The 19844-nt window shown below is 41.6% G+C and overlaps 1 protein-coding gene across 8 annotated transcripts in view; it reads right to left on the reverse strand.

Moving 5' to 3' along the window:
* The window catches only part of SATB2 (SATB homeobox 2), a 192231-nt gene that overhangs the window by 168858 nt on the left and 3529 nt on the right, over nt 1-19844 (reverse strand). For 3 of the 8 annotated variants that reach the window (XM_053215516.1, XM_053215515.1, XM_053215514.1), the window contains exons 2-3: nt 18878-18959; nt 14301-14528 (exon numbers count right to left, since the gene is read on the reverse strand). In XM_053215516.1, the coding sequence (XP_053071491.1) occupies nt 14301-14469 (169 nt within the window). In that variant the 5' untranslated portion in view covers nt 14470-14528; nt 18878-18959. The other 5 variants (XM_053215518.1, XM_053215519.1, XM_027053910.2 and 2 more) reach the window with 4 other exon arrangements.

The following is a 19844-nucleotide window of genomic DNA, read 5'->3' on the forward strand; positions in this document are numbered from 1 at the left end:
GCCATATATGCAGAAATTTGATTTCATGTTCATCCATGACCCAGGTGTTTGTAACTCAAGGTTAAGCCTCCAAATAAAAGTTTCAACCATAGAGCTCCTTGATGCCTCTCTCCCCTTGGGGAAGTAGGGTGAGGAGGTAAGACTATCAAGAAATACTGTATTCTCAGAATCCCGTCTAGTAGTAACACCAGACACTACCTTGCAGCCCCTGAGGCAGATCTTAACTCTGGAAGATAAGAACAAAAATAGGCCAGGGGTGGGGAAGCCGCGTGAACTCCAGTCCTCTCTTCCTTACCACCCCACATGCTCAAGCTAAGCTTCAAGCAGTAGGGGGAACAGCTGGGTTCTGGTCTCCCAGGCCTGAGAGATCTCCCCAGACTGAGAGATCGCAACTCGACCTGAAGTCAGACCTGAAGTCTGCAGGAGAAACCCCACATCTCTCAATACTCTTCATTTATAGAAATGTGGTAGCAGGATCAGGTTGGCCAGGCAGTTTGCAAAACAGGATTTCACAGGCACACAGAGGCACAGTGTGGCTACTTATCTAAACAAAAAAGCCTGAGCTACACCTGGGAACTGGGCCATAGCAAGCCTGACCCAAGGAACTAAATTCCCTGATGTCGGGAATGTCCAGTTAGAGTGAATGAGAGGCCTGCCTTTACGTTCTCCAACATGGGCTGCATTTAGATAAGTCTTCTTCACTCCCTCACTCCCCACTCCACCCCTGAGCCTGTCTTATAGCAAGTCCAAAATAAATGTTAGTTCAGTTCAACAAAAACGCTAATTCTAGCTAGAGGTTAATAACCACCATTAACAGGCAATGTCAGTTCTGGCTTTTTCCTGTGACTTCCCAGCTGAGTCTATCACATCACTGTAGCTCACTGCACCACAGTGAGCACCGGCATGCAAGAAAAGCTTTCTAAGAAACAATCCACACAAGTGGCCTTAGGAGCTTGCTCCATGTTCTCAAGGGGGAAGTGCACCAGACCTCAGGGCTGTGTGCAACCACTGTGGACAGACATTGTTAGTTTATCACTAGGAAGGCATCACAGTCCATTGGTGTAAGACTCAAGTGGCTAGCAGCACTGTGCTCTGTGACTGTACATATCCTGGGACCCTGGGGGTCTTACCTGCCATCCTACATGTCCTGCATGGAAGGACTGCAATATCTTTTCTAAATTAGAGCCACAAAATGTTCGGTGATCGTGAATTAAGAAAAAAAAAATTTTTTTTCTTTTAAGAAAAAAGTAGAATCTGTAAGTTTGATTATCACGGAAGAGTTCAAACACTGTTTGAATGTTAAACATTGTTTAAGTATCCTGTAGTTCAAAGCTAAATTTTTAAAGTTCTTTTCACAGTGGGTTATAAATGCATGTATTAAGTCTCGAGACTCGATGCCATGTTAAAACGACTATACTATAACTCATTAAGATTTCTGTTCTTCATTGTATAAAATTTTATTCTAAAAGTTTCTGAGAAGATAATATTTCAGATAGTATTTAAGACGAGATGTATTTGCTATTCCCCTCATTCTCATTATCCTTTCTGGAAAAGCTATTTGCAACTCAGAGTCCCAAAAGTCAGAAAAAGAATCAATAAAAATTGCCTTCATAGTAACCATTGCTTCCTCATCTCAGGTTTTGAGCTTTGCCTAAATGTTGTTCTATCTAATTTAACAATTAAAATAAAAAATCTTTGATTGATTTCTCCAGTGTAGTGTTAAGGAAAGGTTAACTGTACCGAGGTTCACTAGCAAGAAATTAATAAAGGAATCAAGCACTCAGCTCTCAATAAGACAAGACTACCCAGATTTCTAGTGGGAATATTTCATAGCACAAGCATGTTTTCTTTGGGGAGTTTAACTCACCAAAATTATTAAAAATTGAGATCAAACACTGGTGCAAAACCCCAAAGGAAATCATACTAGAGTGGAGAGATTTTTATCAAATAAAAACCTGAAAAGGTGAAGTTTTTATAGTAAAAAATAAAAGGCCTTCTCCTTACAAAAGGAAATCCTACTATGTTTAGGGATCAAACAGCAAAACATGTATGGATGTCTAATGCGTAAAAATCATCACTGTGAAGTGAATGCAGATTTCACAAAGCCAAGCTTCAACAGACAAGCAGCCATCACCTAGACTAAAAGCCACTCTCATTCTTGTACCCAATAAATGCATCCACCGAGAGGTAACAGCAACCAAGCCCTGGAAAGGATTAACACTGGGGAAAGAAAAAGAAAAGAACACAAGGAGAGAGCAAGAAAGTCAAAAGCATAGTGTGTATTCTGCAGTTCCCTAAGGGTACACTGAGATGTCTGGATTGCAATACATAGGATATTATTATTGTGACTGAGATGAAGTTAATAAAACCCAGCATACAGACTGGGGAAACTCAGGTCCCCACTGATGGAATACTTCCCAGACAAGATATTTTAGGTATATATGTACCTCCGCAATTTACAGCAATCACTTAAACGAGAAAAAGAGAACAGAAAAAACTCATATATTATTTTTTCACTTTATGAGTCTAAGACATCTCCTTTGTAATTTATATAATTTCCAAGAGAAAATATTAAATTTAATATTTAAAAACCTAAAGAGATCACTTAAGCCACAACATATAAATCCATGAAGATCTTATTTTCATCCTTAATGTTATCCAAATGGTATCATCCAGCCATTGGAGGGATGTTATTCTGCTTTCAACAATCTTTGAGAAGTGTCATCCAAGCCCAAAGTGATTTTCCTCCCAGGGGAAGAAACAAACAAAAAAAAAAGATAAATGATAAATCACAAAGGACAATACAACTTTCTAGCTTCATTAAAGCAAAAGACCCTGGTAGATTAGTGCACCTTTTTAAATCTGGGGTAATCCCAGGTATGAAACATCTCAGTCTCAACGATTCCACTTCTAGATCCCCTGGATTCATAATTTCTTTAACTCTCAAATAACTTGAGCCACAAAATCAAGCATATTTATGTAGCCTCTGCCCCACCCCGAAAAGGCCACAGTTTCAAAGCAGACCCAATCTCACAAACTCAACACGAAGTAACAGAAGGACGAGTCTTAAGATTTTTTTTTCAAAATCCACATTAAAGGAGAAAGGGGCTCCTGCTGGGGTGAACTCCAGTGTGGCCGTGGTGCCCTGCCTGTCATGGTAAGAGCGGCCACTTCATCTTGGTACCACCACTGCCCGCATCTACATGAAGATGAAAGAAACTGTACCTAACAGTTCCCGTGAATATACATGCATCTCTTTATTTTGTTAACAGAAGTAAGATGGACAAATGATATGTTTTCAACGAGCAAGCCTGTGTTTATTATATATCTGAGAGGCTGGCGACAACAAAGACGACTTCGTGAGTTCTATCAAAGGGAAAAGAGAGCTGGACCCCAGAGGCTTTCCTTGGGTAAAGAGAACTGTCTCCCTCAAACTTGTTTTCCAGCTATACATCAATCTTCAATATAATTATGTTTGACAGAATATAAGCTCTTGGCAGTTAACTTGTTTACAATAAACGCTTAGTTTGGGTACATGGACTGTATTTCGGTTTTATAAATATCAAACACAAACCTACAACAGTTCCATTATGGGGCTGAGAATTATTTTGCTATAAATCTTTTTATTGGGGGGCCAAGGGAATTACTTTGCAGCTTGTTTTCCACTAACCACTTGGAATAGTGTGAAAAGAGGTACATTTATACTCTGACCCTGTGCTAATTGGAATTCTATACATTTCCATGGGAGAGCATACAGTATCAGTCCTGAACATGCAGGTTGCCCCCCAACCCTGACATTGTTGTCATGATGGTAAAAAAAAAAAAAAAAAAAAAATACACATGCAAGCAAAATGGTTCTTGCTATAGTTTTTGTACAGTTCTGATTCTCCTCAAAGTCTCTTGGGAACTAATGGCCATTTGTGACAGCACTGGCAGGCCTTCAGTGGTGAGCTCCAGTTTGGGGGGGTTTATAAGTTAGCTGTAAAAATGTGCTTAAGGCCCAAACTGACTATATGAATGGGCCTGTAAAAAGAGTTAGTTTTGCTGAATGTTACCTGGAGATTCATTTGAGAAGGGAAAAAAAAAAAAAAATCAGGATCACCTTATTTACTCTTGTAAAGTGCCTTTACTTGGGTCTTAAATGTGTGTATAACTTACTTTCAGAGAACAATTTGCTCCTCTTATACCCCCTCGAAAATAAAGGGTGTTCAGTCTTCTAATACCACACCTGCCACATCTATAGCACAAAACCTTGTCTGAATGGAGCCTGGGAAGCTGAACGCCAGACAAAGCTTCAGGGGTACCCTGGCTTAGCCCCACTCCGTGAACACTCTTCTCCAGCATGCACCTTCACTAGCATGCAGCATGCCTTCTGGGGTTCAGATGAGGACGATTCGTCCTTGCAGAGTTTCCTCACTTGTTTTTAATTTCACAATGACCTTGTAATCAGATTCCTATAATAGTTCAACTCTAATACGGTACTAATGTTCAGAAAATACTCATTTTTAATTTTCCAAAATACCTACTACTGGGGAATTCAGGCACTTTATTGTTTAACAGTGAGATTCCAACTTCTTTCCTTCTAGTCAATGCTACAATTTCAGGTGACATAAAATAAAGAATTTTTTTGTCTCTCCCCTTCTGATAAAGACCTGAAACTGATTTATAAGTTTCAAGAGTCATCAAATAGGATTTTATTAAAAATTTTACCACATAACTTTCATACATGAGAAAGAGAAAGAGGAAAAATATTTTCATTGCATTATCAGCCCCACAGGTCTTTCTTGTTAATATCAAAAGCACTAGTTTACAGTGTGAACTAATGGAAAATTGTTAAATTCACCTAAAATAATCAATCTTTTTTTTTTTATTATTTAAATAAGCCCTTTTAAGACTTTGACTATTTAACTGCTATTTACTCGGGGAAGGGGAGACATGGAGAAGGAGACTGTACAAAAAAAGAAAAAAACTTGTTTAATTGTACAACAAAAATTCCCTCCAAGGCAAAAAGACATTATGCCAAGTTCCACCCAGAATTAATGTTTAGGTTTAAATTATAAAGTCCAGAAAAAAACAGAACCACTAATAGACCCTTAAAGCTCGTGGCATTCGTCGCCGCTGTTAGGTTATGTAGATGCTAAAATTGAAAAACCCTTTGCTGACAAAAGTATTTTAATGAAGGTGCTATTAAGTAGACTCTCTGAACTGAATTTAAACAAAACAACAACAAAAAAGCCTTTTGAGCTGTTTGATATAAATTCCACTCTAAAGGGGATTATGCTTGGGACAGTTCTGGGATTATGAGACCTCCACCAGTAAGGGTTTACTGCCTATCTTATTCCTTTCATTTTAACATTCTCAGAAAGGTTTTTAAATATTGAACCCAAGAAAATTCTTAGCTACAGATCAAAGAAATGTTCTCCTCTAACTCTGTTAAGGTTGTCCAAACTTTGGGCTCCAAATACTCTGATGGCCAACATTGTTTGTGGTTTTAGTATCCCCGCAATGAGCAGGGGTTAACTCCACTGTCTGGCTAAGTCCACTGTCATCACCAAAGTTGCCAGGAGCTCACAGTTGCTATGAATAGAGTAAGAAATACAGCCCAGAGTGAAAGAAAACTAGCCACTGATTTTGGCTGCTGCCGGCCAGCTCACTCTGAGTTGCCAGAAGCTCCACTCTGGGGAAAGAGGCAGGGAGGCTGAGCAGTGTGAAGGATCATGGACTTAATAATGGTTCCGATGATGGCCAATGGAGGCCAGAGCCTATATATCTCAAGTGACAGTCTATGCTGCCTGAGTGAATGTCAGTGATGTGTACACATGGAAACTCAGGGTCCCCCCACCGACCCCATGTGTGCTGAGAAGAAATAAGGGTGCTCATCATTCACCTTCAACTCTCTCTCCCCCTTCAGCCTGGTTATGCCTTCCAGAGGAGGAACAGCAGGTCCAGGATCACACCTAACCTTTACCAGGGAGAGCCCCATCGTCGGAGAAACAGTCATCATGTTTGTCTTTCATTTACAGAGGTTTAAAAGAAAGGTGGGGGAAGGGAGTTATACCTCAGGTAGAATATAAGAAAATGTGATTGCCCTTCTCAAACTGCATATAAAGACAAAATCAATGAGCACTTTTAATTGTCTCCTGAGCAACCACCTCCCAGGGGCTCCTTTAGGAACTTCCCAGGGAGGAGAAAGAACAAAATGGTCTCTCCCAAAACAGATTTTAGCTAATAAACACAGCAAAGTAAGTGAAAAGCATTTCAGTTATTCTGCATCCTCTCCAAGACTAAAAATTTGTACATTGTGTGACAGGTCCACCTCATTTTTCTTAATGATGTTTTTATTATTCTTTCACTCAATTAAAGCAGAAATGGATATTGCATCTTCTGACTGTATAATTGTTATTGTAATCTGTTTTCGATCACTGCTTGGGAAATGGGTCCAAAACAACATAAACTCTCCACTGCCTCAGAAGGCAAGTCATTTTCTTTTACTACGACACTTAAAGAGACATTTATCATGCTGCTCTGTTCACATCTTTGGATTATGATAAAAGAAAGTTCTTGTTCTGTTAACCAAAAAAATATAATGTTTTGAAAACACTGCTATGTAAACAGTTTTGACATGAATGCGTTTTCCTAATAAACTATCAATTTTGCCTTTCCTTATACATATAAAGAATTGGAACAAAGGCAATAAAAATATGCAATTTTAACACAGGGACCAATCAGGAAATTTGAAAATCAATCATATTCAGTTATAAAAGAACTGATACACTCGTTTTCCAGCCAAATAGAAAAACAAGTAAAAAACAAATTTTTTTAAAGAAAGAAAAAGATATCTCTGCTTAATGTGATGAAATTAAAATTGTTCCTATGAAAAATGCAAATCACCTCTGTTAAATCTTAGTGCTTTGGAAACACTTGCTCTAACCAGAGTCTTATTAATTTTTTTTTTCATATCTGTGCAAGTCTTCAACACATAAAGTCTCTGAGCTGCTGGGCACATTTCAGTAACTATGTAACCATAAGTGGGCACCAAACAGTCTGGTGTGAAATGCATACTTTTTGATAAGCTTGCAGTGTTTCCTCTGAACTTTCTAATCTTTGTTGTTATGTTAAATGCTATCGTTTAATAACCCACTGTGCTAAGACAGAACTCCATTCCAATGATAAGACAACTAGTGAAGGGCAGATCCAAATTTGCCTTATACCGTGAGCAACTAAAATTGAAATCTACTTCCCTTAGAGTTTTACTATCCTAATGTGTCATAACCACAAATAAAGAACATTCTTCGTACGATATGACTGCCCTAATTTGCTGATAACTTCATTGCAAGGTTCAAATTCTTGAAATTTCTATTAATGCTTTTTTTCTTCATCTTAAGCATTTGCCAAACTAGTAACTAAAATATTCACTAGTTTATTTTTTAAGTTTTAAAGGTACACACATCAGTGAAAATGGAAAAAATACATCCCATAAACCCCACTGCCATAATTATATGTCTAAGGCAATTTACTCCATATTAGGTCGTTTTTACCTAGTTTTTAAAAAAAAAAAAATCTGGAAGAAGTAAAACTTTGTAGGTGAGAAGAGAAAGACAGAAGTGGTGGAAGACAATTTCTGATGCAGGCTTTCACTTAATTATACTGATTTTGCCACAATTTTTAAAATCACTTGCTATTAAACAGCAAAACAATTCTGCTAATTGAAAACAACAACAACAACAAAATTACAGAGATACAGTTCCATGCTTTTGAAAACTCCACCATGGAACATTTTTACATAAACACTGTGTAGCATGAAGTGCTTGTGAGGCTTGTTTCATGCAAAAGAAGAAAATAAATGTTTGGCTGATCACTGACAATACGGGAACCAATGTGACTTCAGAAAATGGAAAATAACACGCTATAGGGGCTCCGTCTGTGCCTTTTTGGAAGTCTGTAAGTACTCAACTGGCTTTTGTTTTAACTCATACCTCAATTCCTCTCAGGGCCGTCTACTTGGACTTTGAAATATCTATCGCGTTACCTGTAAGTAGTAGGATGATGAATCCTTTGTATATAAAAATCCATTTTTAACACATAGACATTCTCAAACCTCTATTGCACTTTAAAATAAAAGGAATTCACAACTCTCTTTACTGGCACCCTAAATTAATGCTAAGAGAGCAGTGGTGATTGGAAGTGAGAAAGGCCCCACATAATCAAAGTCAGCAGAGGGAAATCACTCATTTTAAAATCACTATAAAGAAAAGAATGGAAGCAAAAAAGGCTAACTCTCTTCATTTGTTGAGCTACGCATAAAGGTCTTCTACTTGAAACCATTTTCACTTGTTTCTTTCTCTTTTTCCTTTCTCTTTCTTTCTTCCTTTCTTTCTTTCTTTCTTTCTTTCTTTCTTTCTTTCTTTCTTTCTTTTCTTTCTTTCTTAAAAAATAATGAGTTAAAATGTATGGGTTAGATCCAATATTTCACTGCTGTTCTTACTCTTGGGGAGTAGGGGGTGGGGTGGGGAATGTGCTGCCAAAGCTTCTGAAAAGAGAGTTTGGGCTGCTAATTTTCCGTTCACAAAATCTAAATTCCCCTTATGCATCTCACACAACTCATGAAATAATATGAAACAGTATTATATCACTGCAAATTGAGACATTTTTATCAAAATAAAGAGTGATGATGCCAACATTTCATTTGTCATTCCCCACTTGTCACTTTTCACTGACAAACTGTTACACATACAACTTTTGTCAAATGCTCCATCTTTAAATATGTTCCAAAATGCCATTGTATCTCAGCACTCTTATAAGGAAGACAGCAAAAACCACTATGTTACCACACATTAGTTACATAGGTTAAAAAAAAAAAACCAAAACCCTACTTATTAAATAAAAGATAGAGGATTTTTATTAATTTACATGCTATGTGGGATAAAGTTTAGATTCCTGAAAAAAAAAACAAAAACAAATTATGAACGTATTTTATTTACCTAATGTGAGATTAGTTACAAGAAACTTTGTTAATGGTGAATAGGTTCCTTTTTAGCAACAGAAACCTAAACTCTCTAAAATGACCTAAAAAATAATAGAGTTTAGAACTCATCTAGCCCTGTTAATGTCTTTTTTACAAATGCATGTAAAGTCTCTACACTGAAGTCTCTTTTCAAAAAAAGAAAACTAAAGGTTTTAAATTATCAAAGTAGAACCACTACACTTGACTGCTTATGAGATATATTTTGCCAGATATACCAAATAATTACCCTGCCTTTCCTGGACTAAAACTGATTTCCATATTCTTAAAATAATTCAAATTCATATTCCTAGACCTCTAATAAATGATAAGTCTTTTTATATATACATAAATATAATATATATACAAGATATCTAAGACGTACAGACTGATTCTACTAGTCACAACCCCCTGGGAAAAGATTATATTGCTTATTTTCTACAGGGGTTAAAAAACAAATGTCTTAAGGGACATCTATGTAGTTCCAACACACACACACATACACACACACATTTCATTGCAGATGATCTTGAATATATAATGGTCAGTGGGTTTCTGCTGATGGAACACAAGGCTTCCAAAATTACTTGAAACATCAAATTATGCTCAGGACTTTGAGGGGCGGATACCCTATGTTCTGTTTAATGTGTATGTTCCATTGCATATATTTTTTTAAGCAAGTATATCTTTATTTTAATAACAGGCCAAGGACTAAAAACACTTTAGAAAAGGGCTATTTTTCTACCTCAGCAAAACTACAGAGGACATGCTAGATTGTTGGATGACCCCAAAGCCTAAGTTCATTCTATTTAAAAGATCTCAAACCCTTAAAAAAAAAAAAAAAAAGTAGAATGTAAAAGGGAAATACAATCTTTTCTCTTTGGAAGTAATAACATGAGGCCTCCCTACAAGCAAAATGGTGTTCATCCTTGGCTAAAATGAATTTAATGGGTTTTCGTCATTTTACCCAGGTTGACAATATGTGTCTAAATTTCCAAGTATTTTATACATTTCAATACATCAATATCTATACTCTTTCATAGCTGTACTCCCTTCAAAGAGTAAAATGTCTGCCTACACTGCTAATATGGTGACTGCACCTGACCTGAACTGCATTTCTTTTAATCGAAAAGGAAATGTTCCACATGTAGACAATTAAACTAACTGTTGTTGTAGACAATGTTCAACTCTAAATGAGGCCCTGCCCAACAATCGTGATCACATTTGCTTCCCTATTTGAATACATCAGTGTGTATTGTATAATGATTTTTTTCCCCTTGTAACAAGACAGTTATGTTCTTCAAAGGGCTGCCTATTAGCAAGAAGAAGAGGCCTACTTTGGGTCAACTAGTTATAAGACAACTTTAACAGGCAATTCCTCAACAAGATTAAATCATGATTTTAAAAACATTATTTTTCAGGAAAAAAAAAAGGAAATTTTTTCAAAAAACAGCAACTATCTCTAAAAGATATTCACGGTGTTCAAACATTTTCCCCCCAAAAGCCTAGAACATTTAACACCAAAAAAAAAAATGATCAAAATTCATAGGAAAATGAAAAATATCAAAAAGATTTCTGATGTTTAATGCCTCCTATCAGCAAATACACCATCTGGTATACTCAAGCGCTGTTCATTCAGTTTAAATAAAGCTGTCTGAAAGTTTTTCTTTAAGCCAAACATTTAAAAATGAAAATGCTTGTGTTAACAATGAATGAAGCACAATAATTTATTGCTATTAAAGCACAACTGGCCAGCGCCTTTCAGCAGTCCAGGAGGAAAGCAGAGAGCTTCGCTTCCTCTGCACACTTGATTGGCATCACTTTCATTTTATGCTGTAGGTTTCGTGGCTGAAGCATTACACACAGCAGAACCTTTTAGGTACTTATGTTAATGGTGGCAAAAAGGATCATCTGATTCTTATTTTCGTCACCCTTAATAATCTTTTCTTTTTCTAAATCTTCAAATAGATCTGTAAGTTTTAATCAACAATTTCACAAATATAAATTTCCCCACCATTAATCATCCTTTTTCAAAATCCTTATGGAGTGAATTACTAGCTGAGAGGGGACGCCAATTCTAGTAAGTGAATGTTACCCAGCAGGGATATAAAGCTGTCAACACCACGGTGCTCTTGCTTGCTCTAAACTCTCTCCCAGCCTTCCTATGTTTTTTAAAGAGATATTAGCCTTTTTTTTTTTTTTTTTTTTTTTTTGCCTAGGGACTTTCTATAAAAGCTGACTGTCATACACATCTGAGCACTTATTTTATTACATACATGCTTTAAAACATAACTTAGATAAGAACAAACACATCCTAGAAGGTGTTGGAAAGACAAAGCAAAACTGATCTATGTTCTAATAGTCTTCTAAAGCTAACCACATTGTAAACAGCACACTAACTTTTTAGTCCCCTATTAAAATGCAACCTTGAGGACTGTGATAGTGTATCTGCCACCTCAACTAGTCAAATCCAGACACTAAAATAATTTTTTTTAACAAACACATTCTCACCAAAAAACATACCAAACTCTCTGTCTAAAACCGTAGAATAAGGGCAACAGAATTTACTATTACAACTAAGGCATTCAGAAACATTTATTCACCTCACTGTTTATCAAAAGCAGGAAGATAAACTGCCATATTATTGGGCAACCAATTAACTTAATGATCTCCCCATTTTTAGGGGGAAAGCTTTTAAGAAAGAGAATCACTAAAGATTAACAAATGCGTCCTATCAAATTTTGAGCCCTATTTTTAAACCATCTCCATAACATTGACAAGACTGCAATATATCTGAAAATGGTAATAAATGATATAGAGCTATAAATATTTTGTAGTTGTCTATGTTTATTATATTGCTTCATAAAGAAAATTTAAACAAAAGAAGGTAGGGTGATAGAAATATAATCTATTTTATACTTAACCTGTTCAAAAAAAAAAAGTCTTTCAATGACAAAGAACTTCTAACTAGAAATGTATTTTAAACATTTTTAAAAATTTTAAATTTTTTAAAGGCTTTGCTTTTCTCCCATCTATATACATGATTAAAAGTTACAAAGAAATGAAATTGTTACCAGCTCAACATACATTAGGAAACCACATAAACTTAAACCCCTCCAAAAATATTAACATTCAATAAAAAACTTTACACTGTCAAAATTTTATGTCCTTATATTTTAAAGTTTTCTAAATTAAAATCTTTCTAAATAATCTACTATGCTATACAGAATACAATCTTTCTCTATAATTTTTTTTAAAACCCACCATATGTAAACTCTTTTAACCACTTCACTATTAAGTATTAAACACAGTACTTACTGAGACAAGCTAATACCATCTCTATTTTCACTTTGGAAAGCAACTAATAAGGCCTTTGATATTACTACATTAAAGCTCAGTAAAAGTGACGAAAGCAGCTTGTTGAAACAAACCTATTATTCCTCTTGAAGACTTAATTTCACTTTATACCAGATTTATAATAAGTGGTCAAATGTGAATTATAGTCTCAGAAAATAAGAAACGCTACCACTATGTCACACTAAATTTAGGTATTCCTGGTCAACAAAATTAGGGAGTTTCTTTCACAGTTCAATATGATGTAGGAATAAAGAAAACACTTTTTTTTTTAAGGAATCACAATTGTTAACAATTACGTTCTAAAATGTTTAGAGACTTCTTTCAATTCAGTGAATTTTAGCAGGTCTTCAGAAAGAAACCAAAATTCTATGTCCAAGTTTTTTCTTTATGCATAAGGCCACTTTGAGAACACATCTCCTCCTCCAATGATTTCCAAGTTTTTCAATCAAATAGTATCAGCACTTGTATCATCTTACACTTGGTTTTACCATATTTGCTATATATTTTTCTTTCTCATATGCATATACTAATATATGTCACAAAAAGTCTGAAGTTATTGTTCCAGTCTCAAGATAACACAATAAACACAAATTTTAAAAAGTGGTCACAGAACTATCAAGTTTTCTTTTGCTTCATCGAAGTGTATCTTTAAGCCCCTAAAAATAAAAGGTGCATAAGCCACAATGTATAGCCAAATCATTTTTTAAAGCTTTAAAAATTGTGAGAATGGGTGCTTCTCAAGGGAGATGATTAATATAAGGAACTAAGGCAAACCATTCTGAATGTCTACGGTGAAGAAATAATAATAGCAAACTAAGTAAAAATAGAAACGTGTTATTTTATAAAATGTCTTTTAACTCTTTAAAAGGGTATGGACGCTTAGACTTAAGACTTTACTTTGAAATACAGACTATGGCTATTTAGAACATGGGGTTGGAGTTTATCACTAAGTTTTGCCATGGTTTTGTATCATTTCAGGTGTGCTCATATAAAGAATTATGTTAAGTAGGCTACTGCTGAAAATATTAGGGGGGAAACCTCTAGAAGCAAAAAAGATTTAAACTAGTGATTTATCTCAAACACAAAAAAACTGCATGCCATATTGAATTGTGCATTTTGTATGCCAAAACAACTAAGCAAACAGCACATAAGCCTCAACATATTTTAATAATATTTAACTTTCTTACATATCGCTTTATAAAATTATTTTTCCTGACCACATTAAAGGAAAGTGGTTGTTTAAGTAGTAAAATCTCCAAAAAGTTTTCTTTAAATAATATTAAATGCTTGGAAAGGTAAACAGCTTGTAGCCATTAGGACTACTTTGCTATTTTTTACCTGTTCTGCTGTAATTCATAACAAACTTACAAACGCGTAGGACTTTAAACTGTTTAGAAAATGGTGACCTTAAAGCTTCTAAGGGCCTGGCAGATTTCATGATGCTTCTTTATTTCCCACTTGAACTGTGGCAGGAAATATTCCCAGTTGTTACTAATTTATCTCGAAGGACTGTCCTAACTACAAAGTAACACCAGCACTCCTGCTCCTGGGCATTAAAGACTAGTCCACAAAAGCGATCGCACCTCAACTTCATCTCTACAACAGATACTCTGAGGCAAAGCAAAAGAGTTAAATCACTAAAAAGCTCTCTAGGAAAATCTAGAAACAGTTAGCTGGCTGTGACATAAACCTGCCAACACCTCAGCACACAGTGGCAAAGTGCCCAAAAAATGCCACCCTCTGGGTAAACCACTTTCTTGTTTTAACTCTACATGAAGCTACCAGTTGCAGATGAGAGGCGACGGGGGCATTATTTGGCAACCTGGAATTCACTTCCTGTAATCCTACACCGCGACAGCGCCTAATCAACCTGAACCCTGACACCCGGGCCATTATCGCCGGGCCGCGGGGCTGCGCGCGCCTCCCCGCTCCGGGCTGTTACCTCCCACGGCCTTGGCCACGGCGCCGTTGGGCCTCCCGCGGGCTCCCATGGGGCTGCCGTTCTGCTCCAGCCGGGCCACCTTCACCGGGGGAGGCCCCTTGACGTCGGGGCTGCCGCTCCGCCGGTCGGGGCTGTCCCGCAGACACGGGCTCTCGCTCCGCCGCTCCATGCTGCTCCGACTCGGAGACAAAGTTCCCACCGGCAGGTCGCAATAAAACGCGCAGGGACCTAGGGAGGGGGCGGGGGGGAGGGAAGGGGGAGGGAAAAAAAAAGAGGGAAAACCGCTCACACACGTGATAGACGTTCAGGCCAGTGGCAGAGCGCTGCACCAAGCCACACAAACTTCCTCCCACGCTGCCCGAGGGGCCCGAGCCGGGAAGCGGGTCCCCACCTTACACTGGGCGGCCAAAGGAAGCTCGAGGTGCTGCGACACTGCCCAGTTGCTCTCCAGAAGTTAGCCCTCGGTGACGGTTACCAGGTCAGCGCCCAGGGGCGCCCAGAAGTGGCCCATTCATTGGGACAGGGTTGGCATACGCCGTTCTCAGATGAGACAGCCTCGCCGTGCGGGGGTCAGGGTTGCAGAAGAAGTGAACTTCATAAAAAGGCATTTCACCCACTCGAGGAAGGGATAGGGGATGTACACAAGTCCGTAAGAAACCGAATTAACCACATGATGAATGTGCCGTGAATGGCGGGTTAGGAGCCAAAGGCCTGCCTTAAGGACTCCTTGAATCCCTGCTTTTTATCTTTACCGAGCAAGTCTTGAGACACAAACACACTTTGCACAGAACCAACCCTCATTCCACATTAATAAGCATCCCAAAACATTTGGAGGTATTCACCAGAATACTCTCCAGAATAACCTTCATCACAATGAAGGGGGCTACAATCATTATTTTGGAATGTTCTTATCTTCTTCCGATCCTAAGTGATTTTTTAAAAAGCTCTTCAGCATAAAACACAAAAGCAAAAAGCATCTAAATTATTAGGTTAAGAAGCAACCTTCATCAACCCCAATTTAAAATTTTCTCCAAAAAGTTTTCCTCTGGGTCTCTTGGCTGGCAGCGCGCTCCTCAAGGAACCCGCAGATCTCGGCACCCCTGGATTTGGGGGGGGGGGGGCGGCAGAAGAGGAGGAAACACCTGATGAAACTGCACTCACATTGTCACTGACATCCCCGAGAAGCAGGAACCCTGCACAACAAAGTGCGCTAGGAATCCTCGCGGGCGGTCTCGCCGTGGGAGAAGCCGCGTGTCAAGGAGACATGGTGGGGGTGGCAGAGGGGAGGTGAGAGGAGAGACGCGAAAGATGCAGAGACAGAGCGGAAGGGCTGCCCTACTCCCTCTGCTACGCTGTCCGAGAGGGCGAGCGCTGCCGGGAGGGAACTTAGCCGGACCCGGGGCTTTCCCCGAACTCCCGAGCTTGGAGTGGGAGTCCTCGCCCGGCGTACTTACTGCTCACGGTCTGTCTGTAACTTGGCTGGCTGAGGCTCTGTCCATGGAGCAAAAGTAGAGAATCCAGGATGGAAAGTTTCTGGTGCGTCGCCTTGCAGTGTTCTCCTAGTCTTCTTTCCTCTTTACTCCTTCCCCTTTTCCTCTTTCCCAGGTCCTAACGTTTAAGGTCCTGGGTCAGGGTGTCTTCTAGTGCAGAGATGGTTGTTATGATGATGATGATTGGGGGGGGAGGGGGGTAGGGGGGAGGAGGAGGAGAGGGAAAGGAGGGTTCCTCCAAAGGGGCACCCGAGCGAGCGGGGGAGGAGACGGCGGAGGAGGGGAAAAGAGGGAAGGAGGCTGAAAAAGCCTTTTCACACCTTCGGGAAGGAGACCCGTTCTGGAGAGAAAGGGCTGAGGACTGGGAGGAGGCGGAGGCGGGCCGGTGCTGCCGCTTCGCAGGTCTGCTAGTTCGCGAGGAGACGCGGCCGGAGCCTTAGGGCCGGTGTCACCCAGAGCCAAGAAGGCGCAGGGACCCGGGACCGCGCGCGGGAGGAAACGCGGCGGCTGCCCAAGCTGTCACCTCCAGCCTCTCCCCTCTCGGCCGCCGCCGCCAGCAGCCGGAGCCGGACTCACTGACAAGCCGCAGAGAGAGATACACTGAGAGGGAGATGATTATTAGTTGCGTTGAGTCATCAGGCAAAGTGAGTCCTTTTGGGTTGTCCTCGGTTTCCGATTTCTCCCCCTCCCCCTTTCCGTCCCCAAATCTAGCGCCTTCAAAATAATAATTTGGGGTGGGGGTAGGGGAAGTCTCTGGGTTATTTCGGGATGGAGGTTGGGGGGGAAAGATCTAAACCCAAGCCAGACTGGTCCACCGCAATGAAGGAGGAGAGTGGGGGGCGGGGAGGAGGGCTGGGGAGGTTGCGGGGGGAGGGGGGCCCCGCCTGGCAGGAAATTAAACATCAATCAATCAATCGCTGTGAGCCCGGCGACCCAAACAGCGGCGGGGCTGCGGAGGAGGCAGAAGGGACTGGCGAGGGGCGGGTGGGAGGCAGGGAGGAGGGTAGAGAAGGAAGGGGAGAGTCGGCGGTGGCAGAGAGGTGGGGCGAGGACCGCGCGCGTCGGGCGGCAGAGGACCGATGGCAGAGAACCGAGTGCCGCGCGAGGAGGTGGCCGAGGCCGGTGGGTGCGCCCGGGTGCAGGCGGGCGCTGGGGCTCGGGTCTGGTCCTCCTCCTTGTGGCGGGTCCAGGGCGCGGCCGCCTCGCCCAGCCCCGAGGCGCACTCGTCCCGGCGCGGAGGCGGCGGCGACACGGCAGGCGCTGGTTGCCTCGTTTCCCGGCGGAGGCGCAGACCGACGCGCAGTAGGCAACCACGGCTGCCTCGGCTCCCGGTTCGGCTAACTGCGCGGAGTACTTTCGACTTTGGAGATAGGAGGGCTATCGCCTCCCCCACCCACCGCCTCCGCCCACCACCCACCGCCTCCGCCCCTCCGAGCAACTTTTCCCGATGCCTGTGAGCTCCCCCTGCGCGCAGAGCCGGCCGTCCGGGCCCGCCGCGCCGCCGCACGCGCGGGGAAGGCCGCTTCTCTCTCAGAGCCGACGCGGCTGTGGGTCCAGAACAATAGCCCGGGTGTCCTGAGTGGCAGGAGTACCAGCACTGCCCGCCGGGCTGCGGGTGGGACAGGAGAGGGGGCTGCGTGGGGGGCGCAGGGTGGGGGGCATCCCTGGATGACGTCCCTGGAGCGCTCGCAGCGCCGGCGACATCTCGAGCAGCTCAGCCCGGGCCGCCTGGAGGCCGTGACGCGGAGGCAGTGAGGGCGGTGGGGCTGCCTGTCCTCCGGCTGCGGGTCTGGGACTCCTGGGACCCCAGGCGGCTCAGGCACTAGGCTTCGAGCGCGGGCAGAGTGTGCGGTGAGGACCCGGTCTCCTCGTCCCGGGGGAGGCCGCGCGGGGGCGTCCACAGCAGGTCCCGCGAAGGTGTAACTGAGCCACAAACTTTTGCCGACTCCCGCGGCCGCAGCCGCCCGCAGCCCGACTCCAGCCGCGGTGTTCATTTAAGGTGGCGCGAGCACTAGCCGAGCAGGCCGAGCTCCGTCCGCGCTTTTGTCCCTGAGGTCCCGCTTGGGCGCGGGACCTCCTTAAAGAAAAGCACGTGGGCAGGGGCTGCGGCCCCCGCAAGCCGCCTCGGGCGCCGGCTTACACTCGCAGTCCGGACCTGTGGCGGGAAAATGAGGACGCGTCCCCGCCCGCCTTGAGGCCAGTGAAGCCCCTCTGCTGGCGGCACCGCCAATCCCTACCGCACACCTTGTGTCTCCTACTAAACCCCCGGACCCGGAGGACTCCCAACCATCTCGCTGCCTGAGCCGCCAGTCCCCCTTAAGAAGTGTTGGCTGTACGGCGGCGCCAGAGGGCCAAACTAAATTCGTTTTTGGGAAACGCGCTCGGGTGGTAATTCTGGAAATCTTGGGCTGGTGCACAGACAGGGGGAAGCCGCGTCAGCCTAGTGTGCCCAGAGGTAGGCCGCCGTCCACTCGCCGCACCTACCCGGTGGGCGGCGTGCGCGCAGCCATTCCCTCAAAAGCAGAGGCCTGGGAGGCGGGGGAGCCTCTGGAAGAGAAAGGGTCCCAGAAACTAAACCTGCCCCGGCCTCTGTCTCAACGCCCAGATCCCGGAGAATCCCGCACCCAGGCGCCGCCCACCAAGTTCCAAAGGAGTCCTAGGCGACCCGGGAGGCTGTCGGAGCCCAGCCGAGAAAGGAAGTGAGGCTTGATAGTAAATCTTCGGGGAGCCACCCTGGGAGTTTTAGGCAGCATTTTCTTTTCCCTGCTTTTTATTCCCCAAATCCCATCTCCCCCACTTCCCTGAGCGAACGGGTTAGAGAAAATGCACAATTCGAAGTCTGTGAGAACAAAGTGGCTCGAGTAAACCAACTCGTGGTAGCTAAAAGGTTTTTGGCTGCAAAGAAACAAACTGTAAGTTTGATCAACAAACTTTTTTTTTTTTAATCTGTAGTTTCACGTCGGAATGGGAAGGGGGTTTGCAAAAAACAACTACCACTGTCAGAGTTTGAGCCCATTTTCAAAATGGGGAAAGACGCAATTCTTACAAATATCTTAACAACGATAATAATGCTGTTTCTTTCCTTACCTTGGTGTTGAACTGCAGAATCCTCCTCCGGATCAGTGTCCAGGAACTTAGAAGAAATGGTGATATTAGGACTTCAGTACTTCTGGAAAAAAAAAATGCAAATGGTTTAGCCAGGATCTTTCCTGTCTGATTCGTCACTATTATTATATCTGATGATGCGAATGGTTGGAGCGATTCAATCTTAAGTCATTAATGAGCTATTTTATAAACACCACTGTCTGAAGATCTTCATTTACATTTTGCGAAGGATCACTTCGCTAACCTCACATGCTTATGTCAACAGCATGAGTAGGAGACTTCAGTCACACTCATAAACAACACAGCGGTATTGTTAATGGGTTAACATTTTATAAAGCGTAAATATTTTATTATGTTTTGAAAGGAACTATTGATTCTAAATTATTAAACCCCTGAGAAGGGTGATTTAAATAAAGTATACAATTAAGTACAATTAAATGTACATTGTGGCTAGTTTGTTTTCAGATTCTGCACCCTTTTTAAATTAGTTGATTTTCTCATTAGTGGAGTTTCTTCTTGTCCGTTTTTGATAATGAACAAAGCTATCATTTTGGGCAAAAGAACTCAACACATATAAATGTGCATTTAACATAAAGGAAAATACCAAAAACTATGGGTTATTACTAGAAATGTATTTTGAATATTTGTAGATTTATATTTAGTAACACATTTTACAAATTTCTTTCAATTAAAAAAAAGAGAATTCTAGGAAGTTTTGTGATACATGCCCCGTGTGCGGGGGTTTTTTTCCCCTTGAGTTTTGTCCCTAATAAAGGCCTTTTCTGTTTCAAATTACATAAGCTTTTTACTGCACGATTTTTGTATTGACCTAATTTCGACTGAAGTAAGCAGTTATTTTCAGCATGTTTAATTTTTACAATAAGAAATTTTAAATAACGTTTTTATCTTTTGCTAAAATTTTCCACTTTTTAAAACTAAATAAATTATG

Source organism: Acinonyx jubatus, chromosome C1, assembly GCF_027475565.1.
Source record: "Acinonyx jubatus isolate Ajub_Pintada_27869175 chromosome C1, VMU_Ajub_asm_v1.0, whole genome shotgun sequence".
Classification (NCBI taxonomy): domain Eukaryota; kingdom Metazoa; phylum Chordata; class Mammalia; order Carnivora; family Felidae; genus Acinonyx; species Acinonyx jubatus.